The following is an 18794-nucleotide window of genomic DNA, read 5'->3' as shown; positions in this document are numbered from 1 at the left end:
CTGAACTATGCCGCCATCTTTGTTCAACACAATATCTCAGAACTTAACAGGTTAACTACGCCACGGACCGCATTTGATTCTTGGCCGCCATCTTGGTTACTGATCTGAACTACGCCGACATCTTTGTTCAACACAATATCTCAGAACTTAACAGGTTAACTACGCCACGGACCGCATTTGATTCTTGGCCGCCATCTTGGTTACTGATCTGAACTACGCCACCATCTTTGTTCAACACAATATCTCAGAACTTAAGAGGTTAACTACGCCACGAACCGCATTTGATTCTTGGCCGCCATCTTGGTTACTGATCTGAACTACGCCGCCATCTTTGTTCAACACGATATCTCAGAACTTAAGAGGTTAACTACGCCACGCACCGCATTTGATTCTTGGCCGCCATCTTGGTTACTGATATGAACTACGCCGCCATCTTTGTTCAACACAATATCTCAGAACTTAACAGGTTAACTACGCCACGCACCGCATTTGATTCTTGGCCGCCATCTTGGTTACTGATATGAACTACGCCGCCATCTTTGTTCAACACGATATCTCAGAACTTAAGAGGTTAACTACGCCACGCACCGCATTTGATTCTTGGCCGCCATCTTGGTTACTGATATGAACTACGCCGCCATCTTTGTTCAACACAATATCTCAGAACTTTAGAGGTTAACTACGCCACGAACCGCATTTGATTCTTGGCCGCCATCTTGGTTACTGATCTGAAATACGCCACTATCTTTGTTCAACACGATATCTCAGAACTTTAGAGGTTAACTACGCCACGAACCGCATTTGATTCTTGGCCGCCATCTTGGTTACTGATCTGAAATACGCCGCCATCTTTGTTCAACACAATATCTCAGAACTTTAGAGGTTAACTACGCCACGAACCGCATTTGATTCTTGGCCGCCATCTTGGTTACTGATCTGAAATACGCCGCCATCTTTGTTCAACACAATATCTCAGAACTTAAGAGGTTAACTACGCCACGCACCGCATTTGATTCTTGGCCGCCATCTTGGTTACTGATCTGAACTACGCCGCCATCTTTGTTCAACACGATATCTCAGAACTTTAGAGGTTAACTACGCCACGAACCTCATTTGATTCTTCGCCGCCATCTTGGTTACTGATCTGAACTACGCCGCCATCTTTGTTCAACACGATATCTCAGAACTTTAGAGGTTAACTATGCCACGAACTGCATTTGATTTGATTTAATATTTATAAAATTATCTCAGCCAGATGTAAAAGCTCGATAAAACCAAATAGGAGATAGAGCTCATAATACGAGCAAACAGTTAAGAAAACATGTTAAAAAACAGTTTGAAAAGAGTTAAAAACATATTTAATCTGAAAAGGAAACACTAGATAAATGGATAGTCCTTAATCCGCGGAGTTTCGAAGAAATACTCTCCTTCTCATCAGAGGGTAGGAATTAACAAAATGCAGGATCGGATTTTGCATGCAGAAGTATTTGATGAAACAACAAGTAAGTCAAAGATCTTACTTGATAACAAAAATAAGTGAAGCAGAGGGAATATGGTAAAGAAAAAGGTGATTACACATGAATGGATAGTCTGGTGGAAGATAAAAAATCCAGTGACGGTAAAATCCAAATATAAAACTTCAAGAAAGTTATAAGAATTTCCATTTGTACAAGTAAAATCCAAAGACATCCCGTAATTATATATATATATATATATATATATATATATATATATATATATATATATATATATACTGGTTTATTGTTATATAAACATGCTCACATCCCGCTGCTACAAATAGCCACTTGTTTCAATCAAACAACAGATATCATCAGGCAGCGACTTGACTATTCAAAAGTTCAATGAATAACCATTATTCATTGAACTTTTGAATAGTCAAGTCGCTGCCTGATGATATCTGTTTTATTGAAACAAGTGGCTATTTGTAGCAGCGGGATGTGAGCATGTTTATATAACAATAAACAAGTATTATCAGCTCTTTTTATTGAGCACTATCTAACAACCTCGTTGAATTCGTTAGTCCATTACTTTTGAATATAAAAAAACCCGAGTATGTATATATATATATATATATATATATATATATACATACATACATACATACATACATACACATATATATATATATATACACATACATACATATCTATATATATATATATATATATATATATATATATATATATATACATACATACCTATATATATATATATATACATACATACCTATATATATATATATATATACATACATACATATCTATATATATATATACATACATACATATATGTATATATATATATATATATATATGTATATATATATTTTTATTTTCCTGTTAGTGTCGTTAACAACTCTTGCTGACATTTTTTTAAGTGATAACCTGTACATTTCAGTTGACCTATATTTTGCTCTATATATCTTTTCGCGCCTTTAACATTTCCTGTCTGGGTCATTTTGACTTTTCTTTCCCTTTATTTATCATTTTTTTTGTCTCTCTCTCCTTTCTCTTCCCAGATCTTTTTTATTTATATTTATGTCTCGGAAGTAGAGCGAAAAGCACATCTTATTTTTCTTTTATTAATATTATTTTTTTCCTTGTACACATTTTTGTGAATTATTCCATGGATTTCAGCGTTTGGATTATTATGGACCATCTTCTTCCAATTACGAGATTTCCTTGGATTTTACTTGTACAAATGGAAATTCTTTTAACTTTCTTGAAGTTTTACATTTGAAATTTACCGTCACTGGATTTTTTATCTTCCACCAGACTATCCATTCATGTGTAATCACCTTTTTCTTTACCATATTCCCTCTGCTTCACTTTTTTTGTTTTCAAGTAAGATCTTTGACTTACTTGTTGTTTAATCAAATACTTCTGCATGCAAAATCCGATCCCGCATTTTGCTAATTCCTACCCTCTGATGAGAAGGAGGGTATTTCTTCGAAACTCCGCGAATTAAGGACTATCCATTTATCTAGTGTTTCCTTTTCAGATTAAATATGTTTTTAACTCATTTCAAAGTGTTTTTTAACATGTTTTATTAACTGTTTGCTCGTATATATATATATATAATGATGATGATGATTGCAACGTCTTGTCAGACGAGTGCCACTCCCTCAGACATTTAAAATCCATGAGCCCAAATGCCTGAGGGAGTATCTATACAAAGATGATGTTACAGAGTCTTAGCTTTGTACGACAGCTAAGTCTCTCTCTCGGTTCAAAATGTTGAGATCCAGCAACAAGCAAGAGCAAGATAGCCAGCAACAAATTAAACTGCAGACCAGCTTAATGCGGGTACTGGTCTTCCGTTTTATGTTTTTTTTTCAAATCAGAGATTTGCTTCTCCTAGAAAGGTTGCCTTCACCACGGCTTACGGGAGCCCTCTCCACTCCAATAAACATATAGACATACACAAATATACACGGTGCTAGTTGGCCATTGACTCAGAAAAAGAGTTCATTCGCCCTTTGGAAGGTCTTGTTTTTAATCCTTCAGGGAGACTAGCCGCCCTCCTCACCAAACAAGTCTGGTGGGGGAACCAGTTTAGTCGCCGGTGACCCGACCATGAGGCAGGTAGTACTGGGTTACATGGTACCAGTAGCATATGACATGACCTGTATGTATATATATATATATATATATATATATATATATATATATACACAGGGTGTTTCAAAAGTCTTGTGTACATTTCAAGTCTTCATATCTGCTAAACTATGAATGGCAGTAAGATGCAATGGCCAACGACTCTTTATCTGAGAGTCCATCTTTCAAACTCCTTGGCCTAACGTTCCCAGGAAACATGAGTTGGAACAATTACATTGAAGGCATTGCCAGGGCCGCTGCAAGAAAGGTAGGCTCTCTCTACCGTGCTAGAAAACTACTAACACCCGAAAGTATCCTGTACCTCTATAAGGCCACCATTCGCCCATGTATGGAGTATTGCTGCCACATCTGGGCTGGTGCATCTGCTACTAGTCTCTCGCTCCTTGACAAGGTTCAAAAGAGAGTCGCAAACCTGATAGGCCCTGAACTGGCATCTAAGCTTCAGCCTCTGTCCCATCGACGAAATGTTGCATCCCTCTGCCTTTTCTACAAGTATTTTAGTGGTGAATGCTCTGACGAACTGCAATCACTTGTGCCCCCACGACACGAGCACCCTCGACAAACCCGACAGGCTACTAGATCCCACCCCCACATTGTAGCGGTCCCTAGATGTAAAAGATCTTTTTACTCCAATAGTTTCTTCCCCAGAACCGCAAGACTCTGGAATTCCATTCCAGGTCCCTGCTTCCCCAACAGTACTGACATGCAGAAGTTCAAGTGTAACGTGAACCGACACCTTGCTGCCCAAATCCCTACATAGTACCCCAGTAGTTGTTGCCCCTGATAGTAGCCCCCTACACCAAAGTGGCAATTTGCCTTGTTTGGGGTGAAAATGTAATAAAAAAAAAAAAAAAAAAAAAAAGATGAAAGTGGTGCCATTTTAATGTGAAATGCATAAAGTTTTTTATAAGTCTAATGATTTTTTAAATTTCTTTGCAGATCCAGAAATGTCGTTCACTCAACCGGAAAAGGCGTTTTGTGTGCTTGAATTTGCAAAAACTGAATCACAGACACTTGTTCAACGTGCCAAAAGGCAAGTACGTCCAAGGATGGAATACTGTTGCCATATCTGGGCAGGAGCTGCTAAAAACAGCCTATCCTGCCTTGACAGAGTACAAAATAGACTTCGTGGCTTAGTGGGGATGCCCTTTTCTCTACCCTGCAACCTCTCTCTCACAGAAGAGACGTTGCGAGCCTGTCCTTGTTTTATCGCTATTTCCATGGCAGATGCTCGTCTGAACTCCAATCTCTGGTCCCCCCTCGCCAATCTTTCACGAAAAACACCCGTCTAGCTGAATCCACTGTGAAAAATTTCCCCCACTCTATATCTGTGCCTAAATCAAAACGCAGATTTCATGAACAAAGCTTCTTTCTTAGAACTGCACGCCTGTGGAACTCTGTTACGTCTGCCTGCTTCCCTCCGGACTACAACTTGGTTGTCTTCAAGTCCAATGTTAACAAATTCCTAATGAACCGCCCCCTTAAGTAAACATATCAGCAAATCTCCTCACTAACGTAATGTACTTGCAATAACCCTTAGCCCTGAGTGGCTTCCGGGCCTTGATAAGTGGTGATCACTGTGTAAAAAAAAAAAAAAAAAAAAAAAACACTCTGCAGTTGTTTTTTTGTGGGGATTTGTGAAAGGACTGCTCTCTGTGTCTCTCATTCCAAGAGATGTGGATGAGCTGAAGGCCTGACTAATAGAAGCTGTTTATAACCATTGACAACGCAATGCTGGGACGCGTTTGGTAAGAATTGGATTACCAGCTTCATGCGTGTGTCATGTGACCGATCCTGCTCACATTGAACAATTTTTTAACATTCCATGGAAACCTTGAGATTTTAAACGTTAGCATTTACAATGAATAATATAACTGACATTTTTTTTTTTTTTTTACAAGGGTGTCACCACTTATCAAGGCCCAGAGGCCACTCGAGGATAAGGGTTAATAGGTATACATTAGTCATTGTGATTTTAGCATAGTAAACAGTGGGAATTTGGAAACTTGGATTGCTTAGGGGGACGATTCAATTAGAACTTTTTCACATTGGACTTTTTCTTTTCTTTTTTTTTTTTCATAGGTATCAACTCATTATCAAGGCCAAGAGGCTACTCAAGGACAAGGGTTAAAGAGTGTACAGTAGAAATTGGTCAATATAATAATCATTAGTAATGAAAATTTGTTAAATTTGATAACTTATATGGAACGGCTCATCAAGAACTTATTCACGTTAGACTTGAACACAACCATATTGTAGTCAGCCAGAAAGCAAGAAAATGGAAGACAATTCTACAGGCGTGCAGTTCTAATAAAAAAGCTTTGTTCATGGAATCTACGTTTAGGTTTAGGCACAGATAAAGAGTGGGGGGAATTATTGATAGTGTTTACAGCTAGACGAGTGTATACTTTCTCTTTAGGTCCTGTCTCCCCCCCTTTACACTTAAATATGATGTAGTCCTAGTTATAAATTGGCAATGTTTGAGTTGAAACAGCCAGAGATGTCCTTGGCCTGACGAAGCGATTCCCTTACTGGGTTTTTGCTGAAACATGTATGCTTATGTGTAGCCATTAGTTTGCAAACTAAATTCACTTATTTTGGCTCTGTCTAAACATTGAGCACTCTTTTGGTGGGCACACTTACAAATAATTACTACCAATACAATATATATATATATATATATATATATTGTGTCAGGTCATGTCATATGCTACTGGTACCATGTAACCCAGTACTACCTGCCTCATGGTCGGGTCACCGGCGACTAAACTGGTTCCCCCACCAGACTTGTTTGGTGAGGAGGGCGGCTAGTCTCCCTGGAGGATTAAAAACAAGACCTTCCAAAGGGTGAATGAACTCTTTTTCTGGGTCAACGGCCAACTAGCACTGTGTGTATTTGTGTGTGTGTGTATATGTGTATTGGGGTGGAGAGGGCTCCCGTAAGCCGTGGTGAAGGCAACCTTTCTAGGAGAAGCCAATCTCTGATTTAAAAAAACCATAAAGCGGGAGACCAGTACCCGCATTAAGCTGGTCTGCAGTTTAATTTGTTGCTGGCTATCTTGCTCTTGCTTGTTGCTGGATCTCAACATTTTGAACCGAGAGAGAGACTTAGCTGTCGTACAAAGCTAAGACTCTGAAACATCATCTTCGTATAGATACTCCCTCAGGCATTTGGGCTCATAGATTTTAAATGTCTGAGGGAGTGGCACTCGTCTGACAAGACGTTGCAATCATCATATATATATATATATATACTAAGCTGCGCTGCATTGCTCGGTCGGAGAATTGACTTGAATATGTGTTTTTAAATTGTTAATAGTTCTCGAGATATTCAATGTTGAAATGTTCCCAGGACTTTTGAAACACCTTGTATATATATTTAGAGAGACGGTACTTGTGCATTTAACAAACCAGACGTAACTCAGCATTTGCTCGGCTTTGTCCGGCGCATGACGTCAACAGCCGGATAAAACTGAGCGTTGGCGATAAAATAAAAACAACGCTTCAACAAAATAACTGTACAATGAAATTGTAAAATGTTTTGTTTTTTGTTTTTTTTACATAGGCATCACCACATTATCAAGGCCAAGAGGCCACTCAAGGATAAGGGTTAAAGAGTGTACAGTAGAAATTGGACAATATAGTAATCATTAGTAATGAAAATTTGGTAAATTTGATAACTTATATGGAACGGCTCATCAAGAACTTATTTACGTTAGACTTGAACACAACCATATTGTAGTCAGCCGGAAAGCAGGAAAACGGAAGACAATTCCACAGGCGTGCAGTTCTAAGAAAGAAGCTTTGTTCATGGAATCTACGTTTAGGTTTAGGCACAGATAAAGAGTGGGGGGAATTATTGATAGTGTTTACAGCTAGACGAGTGTTTCTTGTGAAAGTTTGGTGAGAGGGGACCATAGATTGAAGCTCAGTCGAACACTTTCCATGAAAATAACGATACATCAGAGACAAACTCACAACATCTCTTCTGTGAGATAGAGGTTGCAAGGAAGAGAAAAGGACATCTCCTACGAGGCTACGAAGTCTATTTTGAACTCTATCAAGGCAGGCCAAGTCCTTTCTAGCAGCTCCTGCCCAGATGTGGCAACAGTATTCCATCCTTGGACGTACCTGGCTCTTATATAGATAGAGAATAGCATCAGCAGTGAGATATTTACCGGATCGATAGAAAGATCCCACCATTTTTCCAGCGGCCTTGGCAACAGATTTGATGTACGTGTTCCATTTAAGATCAGGAGTAAAGGTCAAGCCAAGAAGCTTGTCAAAACTTGAGGCCTCCTGAAGACGAGAGCCATTCATTTCAATTGATGCCAGATGTGGGTCAGAATGTTGATGATGTAAAGAGAGAAGCTTGGTTTTATATGCATTAAAAGTAACCAGCCACTCCTTTCCCCATTGTACTATGTGCTCAAGATCAGAGGAGAGAGAATTGGAGAGAACTTGGTCGTTTACTGTCTTAGATGTGCTACCATAAATGGTAGTGTCGTCAGCATAGATGTCTACAAATGATGTAAGGATGTGATTTGGAAGATCATTAATGTAGATCCTTTATGTAGAAACATAAAAAAAAATAAATAAGTAAAAAGCAAATTATTATTATTATTGTTTGAAATTGTCTTCTGTTTTCAAAATAAATACACATAAAACAAGTTTTTTTGTTAAATAATAGGAAACTTTTTTTTTTTTGTCTGAACTGGTTTTTTTTTTTTTTTTTTTTTTTTTTCAATTTTTAACATAAAAAACATTGTCTATGTCTTAAACACGTAAAAGTTATTTAATTTTTTTTTTTTTTGCAACTCTTTATGTCAAACTAGCGGGGCTACCCAGCGTTGCCCGAGTGTTTGTTTCCGGGACGGGGTGGGGGAGTTTTAAAAAATGTTATGGTAGGTAAGTAGGAAAGATCAAACCCGGAGTCATGAGTAAAAGTAGGAAAATAAAGTGTGAAAAAAAACAAAAAAAAAAACATCTGCAACGTTAACAGTTCGGCCACCAAGAAAAGTCCATTCCAGTTGTTTAGGAAAAAAAACAAAAAAAAACGACTACGGTAGGTCGGCGCGAACGTGAAAATATAATGTGAATAGTCCAGCACGCTAACCACTACGCCACAGAGCACTGCAGCTTAGTTTAGTGATTTTAAATAACTTCACATGAAAGAACTACGAAGCCAAACCGGTGTTGTCTTCTCAACTGTTCCTTGTGAACGATCCCCAAACGGTGTTAAGTGGTGGCAGGGGGAGGAGGAATTTATTAGAGAGAAAATATTTTACCACTTCCATTGATCTTAACCGATTTTGGCCGTGACTTCTCAGCAGAAAAAGTATAGAAATCTAAGATTATCGAGGAATTTGAGAAATAATAAGCCTATAACACACCTCAGATATTGTTCTGCCGTTCGTGCATATTATATTTGCATGAAATATCTTGATTTTTAATCCTATTAAGGTCAAAATCAGACCGGAAAAAATGAGTTCATTTTATTAGATAAATGGAAAAAGTCTAAAAAAGGGCAATAAAAAGCATTGGGGGAGGGGGAGGGGGAGGGGGGGGGACAAGGATTATTTGTACATTTTTTTTTTTCGCCAGAAACAAGGATTTCTTTTTATTTATTAGTGAAAGGAGGGTTTCGGCGTTCCTATTTGGTACAGTGACCAAGAAACCCTCCTTTTCGGCGGGGGTCGTATCCAGACCGGTGTCAGAAGTCTGCCGCCGTTGTGTTTTCTGCGGTTAAAAACGGACTCATCGATTTCTACCGTATGGCCTGGGCCTCCAATCTGCCGGGGATCCCTAAGAAAATAGTCCCTGCATATATCACGCAGGAAAATTTTTCCAATCCACAATTGTGTGGTGAGAACGTAACCCACATTCGGGATGGAGATTTTTTTGTAGATGCCATCTCGAACGCCCATAAGTATATTATTTTTATTATACATGCGATGGTTAGTCGGGATTTTGAGAAGACGGTCCCAATCCTAATGGAGGTCCATCGACGCCTCCAACCGTAAACGTCGGAAAGGCTTGTTCTCTTTGCAAGTACACAATCCTGGCCAAAATGTAAACACCTTTTCTCTTCTGCCAACAATTTCCGTTGCTGGCAAAAGTTTAGTGCAGCCTCTGGGGTCTGGAGCTGGTCCGCAAGGTTTGTAATATTATTATTCATGTATATTTAAAAAAATTACAATTATTCATGTATATTTAAAAAAATTACAATTATTCATTTATATTTAAAAAAATTACCAAGCCCACTGTTTTTGTCTATTTTCTAGCATAAAAACCGCCTAAAATCAACGGAAATTACTGTATGAACTTTATCGAAGTCTTACTAGATTAAGCCGACTGTTTATATCTATTTTCTAGCCTTAAGATTGGTTTACTTCAAAGTAATTACTGTATGGACTGAATCTGAGTCTTTCACACTGTTTTTATTTATTTTCCAGCATAAAAATGGCCTAAAATTCATGAAAATGACTATATGAATTTTATCTTAGTCTTACTTGAGTAAGCCGACCGTTTTTATCTATTTTCCAGAACAAAAATGGTTTAAAGGCCAGTGAAATTACTGTATGAACTTAATCTAAGTCTGACTAGCTTAAGCAGAGTGTTTTTGTCGATTTTCCTGCCTATGTAGAGAAATTACGGTATGAACTTAATCTTAGTCCTGCTAGATTAAGCCGACAGGTTTTATATATTTTCTAGCGGAAAACGGTCTAAAAGCAAAAAAATACTGTATAAACTTAATCCAAGTCTTACTAGATTCAGCCCATAGTTTATATCTATTTTCCAGCATAAAAATGGCCTATAATCAAAAGTAATTACTGTATCAAGGTCATCGCCGACTATTTATATCTATTATACAGCATGAAAATGGCCTAAAATCAATGTAAATGACTATAGGAATTTTATCTTAGTCCTTCTAGATTGAGTCGGACAAAGCCGAGCAAATGCTGAGTTACGTCTGGTTCGTTAAATGCACAAGTACCAGAGAGAGATAAAGAGAAATAATAAATTAAAAAAAAAACGTTCCGTCTACTTACAGAGTATAGACTTCGGTTAATGCCCTCGACTGAATATGCAAGTTTCCGTAAGATTCCGCCCTGATTTGAGCGAGATTCCACTAACACACTGTCTTCGGATCGGCTTTTGTTCTTGCGTAAGGAGAGCCGGGAGAGAAACCTTGAGCCAAAAAAAAAATAAATAAAAATAAATAAAATAAATAACTTTTTACAATAGGTACCTCCAATGCGTACTACAGTTTTACCCCCACCTGTATGTAACACGATGTAAGTGCAATTTTATTTAATACTAGCATGGGTGCCCGGCATTGTATGTTGAGCAAAAAAAAAAAAAAAAAATTGTTCGTAGGAAGGCAGGCTGGAACTCATACCGTAAAAAAATAAAAGAACGGGGGGGAAAAAAACCTGACGTATTTGCTGTTACGACCACCGCCAAACCAGAAGTGACATAGGTTTTAATTAAGGCTAGACAATCGAAAGGAGAAGGGGGTTTGTATTAACAGGATAAAATACTGTTAAAACTCGCTCAATATATGTTACCGTGACATAGGTTGACATATATTCGCCGGGTGTTTAATAGTATTTTGTATAGTTTTTTATTTATAACACCTTTTTCCATACATACGGTGTTAAAAAGGGAGTGAGACGCCATCTTGAATGTTCCAATACATCGGTAAACACTATACGCTTTTCGAGCTGAATAAACATGTTACATTGAATGAAAACACGAAATCCAGTTTGGCAGAAAAGTAACTTATCTTGCATTTGATAACATTTATTTGTTATATATTTGTTTTTTTGACAACTTTTTCGAATCTATGTGTACAGTAATACAAACCCTAAATATGTTTGCAAATAAAAAAAAAAACATGTTTAAAATTAAAATATAACAAAAACATTTATTTTTATTTCAAGAGTGGCATTATATATATTTTGTGCTTCCGTAACTGGGCGGACAGACAGTAACGCCACCTATAGTCAAACGGAGGAAACAGGCTCTCTCTTTCTTCACGATTACCTACAAACCCAACCTTACAATTGAATGAAAGAAACATGAAACTTTAATTCAACGTGGAAATATGATTTAAAGAATAGCGCGGATCACTCTCTGCATTAGCATCCTGTTTTGTTTTGTTTTAATTGTTAGGTGGAAGCACAGAATAGTTACAAAACTCCCTCCTATGTTAAGAATGGCTTTCAAAATAACGTTATTATTTCAGCACAATACCAAAACTGCAAAAGTACCCAAATAAAAGAAATTGTTTGTTAGTAATGTCAAAACCTATTTCAATCCAAATAATTTGCGTGACTGAAATAAGAACTACTCAATTTTCAGGTTTGTATTACTGTACACATAGATTCAAAAAAGTTGTCAAAAAACAAATATATAACAAATAAATGTTATCAAAGGCAAGATAAGTTACTTTTCTACCTAACTGGATATATTTTTCGTGTTTTTATTCAATTTAACATGTTTGCGTTAAATCGCCATGACTCGTTACTTGTAACGTCGGATCATGTTGTTTTTCAAGCGTATGATGGCGAAGTATTCCTGGAACTAATCCAAACGTGATCGCACTTGACAGATTTAAACTCTCTCTCACACACACACGCACATTATATATATATATATATATATATATATATATATAAATATATATATATATATATATATATACTAGCAAAAGTACCCGTCGTTGACTGTGTTCAAAAACAGCCTACAGAAAATGGACTCTGATTTATGAAAGTATGATAGGTTATGAAAAGGAAGGGTTGTAAAGAGATAGCTTCGAATTTGGGGATATCAAAACCAAAGCAAAATATGATGAAAGTAAAAATAAAATAGACAAACCCCATAATTTATTATACCATACCTGTTCACACTGAAACACTTATCACAATATTCTGTGGATCTATATTAAAAATCCCCGTTAAACTTTGTGACATATTTCCATTCTATGGGGGTCGGGTGGGAACGAACACCCCATAATTTTATTATACCACATTTCTTCAAACTGAAACATAATTATCAAAGTATACTTACGCAGATAGATATCAAAAGTCGGGTTTGTATTACTGTACACACAGATTCGAAAAAGTTGTCAAAAAACAAATATATAACAAATAAATGTTATCAAAGGCAAGATAAGTTACTTTTCTACCAAACTGGATATATTTTTCGTGTTTTTATTCAATTTAACATGTTTGTTCAGCTCGAAAAGCATACAGTGTTTACCGATGTATTGGAAAATTCAAAATGGCGCCCGACTCTCTCTTTAACATGGTAAGTTCAGAAAAAGGTATAATAAATAATAAACTAGACAAAATACTTTGAGAAATTCGCTCAATATATGTTACCGTGACATAACTTGACATATATTCGGTGGTTTTTTAATAGTATTTTATCTAGTTTATTACTTATAACACCTTTTCCCGAACTTACCATGTTAAAGAGAGAGTCGGCCGCCATTTTGAATTTTCCAATACATCGGTAAACACTGTATGGCTTTCGAGCTGAATAAACATGTTAAATTGAATAAAAACATGAAAATGATATCCAGTTTGGTAGAAAAGTAACTTATCTTGCCTTTGATAACATTTATTTGTTATATATTTGTTTTTTTGACAACTTTTTCGAATCTGTGTGTACAGTAATACAAACCCGGAGAAGGTGACTTTTGAAAATATTGGCGAAAAAAGCGACCTCCCCCCCCCCCTGTAGAAAAGTGTCCGATTGAAGGTGAAGATATTAATGTGTTTAGTCAATTTTTCGATATTTTTTTTTTTTTTTTTTTTTTTTTACAGAGATCACCACTTATCAAGGCCCGGAAGCCACTCAGGGATAAGGGTTATTGCAAGTACATTACGTTAGTGAGGAGATTTGATGAAGTGTTTACTTAAGGGGGCGGTTCATTAGGAATTTGTTAACATTAGACTTGAAGACATCCAAGTTGTAGTCCGGAGGGAAGCAGGCAGACGGAACAGAGTTCCACAGGCGTGCAGTTCTAAGAAAGAAGCTTTGTTCATGAAATCTGCGTTTTGATTTAGGCACAGATATAGAGTGGGGGAAATTTTTCACAGTGGATTCAGCTAGACGGGTGTTTTTCGTGAAAGATTGGCGAGGGGGGGACCAGGGATTGGAGTTCAGACGAGCACCTGCCATGAAAATAACGATAAAACAAGGATAGGCTTGCAACGTCTCTTCTGTGGGAGAGGGGTTGCAGGGTAGAGAAAAGGGCATCCCCCACTAAACCACGAAGTCTATTTTGTACTCTGTCAAGGCATGATAGGCTGTTTTTGGCAGCTCCTGCCCAGATATGGCAACAGTATTCCATCCTTGGCCGTACTTGGCTTTTATATAGATAGAGAATTGCATCAGTAGTGAGATATCTTCTGGAGCGGTAGAAGGATCCCACCATCTTTCCAGCGACCTTGGCAACAGACTTGATGTATGTGTTCCATTTCAGATCAGGAGTAAAGGTCAAACCCAGAAGCTTGTCAAAACACGGGGCCTCACCCAGACGAGAGCCATCCATCACAATTGATGCCAGCTGGGGATCAGAGCGTTGATGATGTAAGGATAGGAGTTTGGTTTTGGATGCATTAAAGGTAACTAGCCACATCTTCCCCCACTGAACCACGTGCTCGAGATCAGAGGAGAGAGAATCAGAGAGAACTTTGTCATTTACAGCCTTTGATGTGTTGCCGTAGATGGTCGTGTCATCAGCATAGATGTCAACGAATGATTTAAGTATGTGTTTAGGGAGGTTATTGATGTAGATCAGGAAGAGAGTTGGGCCCAGGATTGACCTCTGAGGGACTCCAGCATTTATATTGCAGGCCTCCGATTTTTGACCATCTACCACTACTCTTATGAGCCTATCGGAGAGAAATGATTTAATGATTGAGAAAACATTTCCAGTTATACCGTAACTGGAAATCTTGTGAAGTAGACCCTTATGCCATACTTTGTCGAAGGCCTTTGATATGTCAAGAGCAATTGCCCTAGAAAGGAAGCCTTTGTCAAGAGATTCACTAATCCTGTGGGATACAACCGTCAGCACATCTGCGGTAGATCTTGCAGAGCGGAAACCATATTGTGTGTCACTAAGAAGGTTATTCCTGCTGAGGTGGTTGACTATTTCTCTATTTAATATGGATTCCAGCAACTTACTCATAACACAGAGAAGACTTATTGGTCTGTACTGAGAGGGAGATGACTTATCACCTGAATTCTTAAATAAATCTTTTTATCATTTTTTCTTTTACCTCCTATTAAATAAATTTGTCGTCTGAAAGGTTGAAATTCAAAACGATACTGATCTTGGAAAAATCCGTTGCCTCTGTCAAAAGTTTTAGGCAGACATGCAAACATACATACATTTATATATTGACTAGCGGGGGTACCCGGCGTTGCCCGAGTGTTTGTTTCCGGGACGGGGGGGGAAGGAGTTTTAAAAAATGTTATGGTAGGTAAGTAGGAAGGATCAAACCCGGAGTCATGAGTAAAAGTAGGAAAATAAAGTGTGAAAAAAAACAAAAAAAAAAAAAAAAAAACATCTGCAACGTTAACAGTTCGGCCAGCAAGAAAAGTCCATTCCAGTTGTTTAGGAAAAAAAAAAAAAAAAAACCACTATGGTAGGTCGGCGCGAACGTGAAAATATAATGTGAATTGTCCAGCACCCTAACCACTACGCCACAGAGCACTGCAGCTTAGTTTAGTGATTTTAAATCACTTCACATGATAGAACTACGAAACCAAACCGGTGTTCTCTTCTCAACTGTTCCTTGTGAACGATCTCCAAACGGTGTTAAGTGGTGGCAGGGGGAGGAGGAATTTTTAAGAGAGAAAATATTTTACCACTTCCATTGATCTTAACCGATTTTGGCCGTGACTTCTCAGCAGAAAAAGTATAGAAATCTAAGATTATCGAGGAATTTGAGAACTAATAAGCCTATAACACATCTCAGATATTGTTCTGCCGTTTGTGCATAATGTATTTGCATGAAATATCTTGATTTTTAATCCTATTAAGGTCAAAATCCCACGGGAAAAAATGAGTTCATTTTATTTATATAGAGATAACTAAAATTTTCGACCCAAACTGATTAAAAAGCTTGCCCTATCTCTGAATACCCTTTATGTAAAATTTTAAATGTTTAGACTAGAAATTGTCTGAGTAATTTGGTAGAGACCGAAGCAGTCAATTTTTTTTTAATTTGACCCCTATTATGACCCCTTACCATTTATCGGATATTTTTTGGATAGTCCGGTGAAGGGTAAAAATTCCAAGAATGGTAAAATCCAAACACGGTCGAATTAAAAACTTCCAATCCACAAGTAAGTTCCAAAGGAATCGCAAAACTGGAAGATGGTCCAAAATGATCCAAAAGGCAGAATTCCTTGGAAAAAATCACAAATGGAATGGGTCCGAAATCATTAAAAGTTTTTTTTTTTTTTTTTTTTTTTTTTTTTTTTTACAAGGGTGTCACCACTTATCAAGGCCCAGAGGCCACTCGAGGATAAGGGTTAATAGGTATACATTAGTCATTGTGATTTTAGCATAGTAAACAGTGGGAATTTTGAAACCTGGATTGCTTAGGGGGACGATTCAATTAGAACTTGTTCACATTGGACTTTTTCTTTTTTTTTTTTTTTTTCATAGGTATCAACTCATTATCAAGGCCAAGAGGCCACTCAAGGATAAGGGTTAAAAAGTTCAAATGTGCACAGACTATCCATTCACGTGAAATCTTTTTATCATTTTTTCTTTTACCTCCTATTCCCCTTACCTCACCCTTTTTTTTAACCAAGTAAGATCTTTGACTTACTTGTGGTTTCATTAAATACTTTTACATGCAAAATCCGATCCCGCATTTTGCTAATTCCTGCCCTCTGATGAGAAGGAGAGTATTTCTTCGAAACTCCGCGGATTAAGGACTATTCACTTATCTTGTGCTTCCTTTTTTAAAATTAAATATGTTTTTAACTCTTTTTCAAGATGTCTTTTAACATGTTTTATTAATCATTTGTTCATATTATAAGCTCTATTTCCTTTTCGGTTTTATTGAGCTTTTTTTTACATCTGGTTGAGATTACTTTACTTGTAAATATTAACTCTTTAATATTTATGATATATTGTAAGTTTACCATTTTGATTACCTTGGTAAACTTATTGTAATTTTTTTATTTTATATATATATATATATATATATATATATATATATATATATATATATATTATATATAAATGATATTAAATTCAAGTATTACACGATATGAAGTTTAAACAGATTTGTTTTTTTTTATATAACAGGTTTCCAATAATAAAAAAAAATATATTCATATAATCCTCACTGTAATCTCTGAACGTATATACCATTCACTGGACAAAGCGGGGGAGGGCAGAGCGGTAGCTCTAGATATATCTAAGGCTTTTGACAGGGTATGGCATGAGGGTCTCCTCAGTAAAATCAGATCATACGGTATCACTGGTAGAATACTTAACATAATTAAATCCTTCTTAGATAAGAGAAAAATCCAGGTTGTCCTCGACGGTCGTACATCTAAACAATATGATATAAATGCAGGAGTGCCTCAGGGGTCTATCCTTGGACCTCTATTGTTCCTAATATTTATTAATGACCCCCCCCCCCCGACAAAACTGCCTCTGAGATGGGTATATATGCTGATGACATCACACTCTATAACAGGCACGACAGGAAAACAAATGAACACATAACTAAAGAAATGGCAAAAACACTAGAGGATGACCTCCAATCTGTAGTGGAATGGCGACATAAATGGATGGTCACATTCAATGCTGCCAAGACTAAACTGGTTTCCTTCAATAATTACAAGAAACCTTCTCTGCCACCAATAGCAATGGCCAGTAACTCTTTATCTGAGAGTACATCTTTCAAACTGCTTGGCCTAACGTTCACAGGAAACATGAGTTGGAACAATTATATTGAAAACATTGCCAGGGCCGCTGCGAAAAAGGTAGGCTCTCTCTACCGTGCTAGAAAACTACTGACACCTGAAAGTATCCTGTACCTCTATAAGGCAACCATTCGCCCATGTATGGAGTATTGCTGTCACATCTGGGCTGGTGCATCTGCTACTAGTCTCTCACTCCAAGATAAGGTTCAAAAAAGAGTCGCCAACCTGATAGGCCCTGAACTGGCATCTAAGCTTCAGCCTCTGTCCCATCGACGAAACGTTGCATCTCTCTGCCTGTTCTACAAGTATTTTAATGGTGAATGCTCTGACGAACGGCAGGCACTTGTGCCTCCACGACGTAGACACCCTTAACAAACCCGACAGGCAGCTAAATCCCACCCCCACACAGTAGAGATCCCTAGATGTAAAAGATCTTTCTACTCAAATAGTTTCTTCCCCAGAACCGCTAGACTCTGGAATTCCATTCCAGGATCCTGCTTCCCTAACAGTACTGACATGCAGAAGTTAAAGTGTACCGTGAACTGACATCTTGCTGCTCAAATCCCAACATAGTGCCCCAGTAGTTGCTGCCCCTGATAGTAGCCCCCTACACCAAAGTGGCAAAAAAAAACCCCAAAGAATATGACTCTTGAGATAATAAAAATTGCGAAAGTTTGGATTTGATTATTTAAAACTAGCGGGGGTACCCGGCGTTGCCCGAGTGTTTGTTTCCGGGACGGGGGGGGGGGGGAGGAGTTTTAAAAAATGTTATGGTAGTTAAGTAGGAAGGATCAAACCCGGAGTCATGAGTAAAAGTAGGAAAATAAAGTGTGAAAAAAAAAAAAAAAAAAAAAAACATCTGCAACGTTAACAGTTCGGCCACCAAGAAAAGTCCATTTAGGAAAAAAAAACAAAAAAAAAAAACGACTACGGTAGGTCGGCGCAAACGTGAAAATATAATGTGAATTGTCCAGCACGCTAACCACTACGCCACAGAGCACTGCAGCTTAGTTTAGTGATTTTAAATAACTTCACATGAAAGAACTACGAAACCAAACCGGTGTTCTCTTCTCAACTGTTCCTTGTGAACGATCCCCAAACGGTGTTAAGTGGTGGCAGGGGGAGGAGGAATTTATTAGAGAGAAAATATTTTACCACTTCCATTGATCTTAACCGATTTTG

General features: G+C 37.5%; 1 protein-coding gene across 1 annotated transcript in view; it reads right to left on the bottom strand.

Annotated features, from left to right (window-relative positions):
- Positions 1–18794, bottom strand: part of LOC145268435 (uncharacterized) — a 114374-nt gene that overhangs the window by 48305 nt on the left and 47275 nt on the right. The window contains exon 3 of the mRNA XM_080123995.1: positions 10691–10829. Coding sequence (XP_079980121.1) covers positions 10691–10829 — 139 coding nt within the window. The remainder of the gene's footprint in view (positions 1–10690; positions 10830–18794) is intronic.

This window comes from Euprymna scolopes, chromosome 43 (genome assembly GCF_053919585.1).
Source record: "Euprymna scolopes isolate OS-2025 chromosome 43, ASM5391958v1, whole genome shotgun sequence".
Lineage (NCBI taxonomy): Eukaryota > Metazoa > Mollusca > Cephalopoda > Sepiida > Sepiolidae > Euprymna > Euprymna scolopes.
This window is presented reverse-complemented; position numbering and strand designations above follow the sequence as displayed.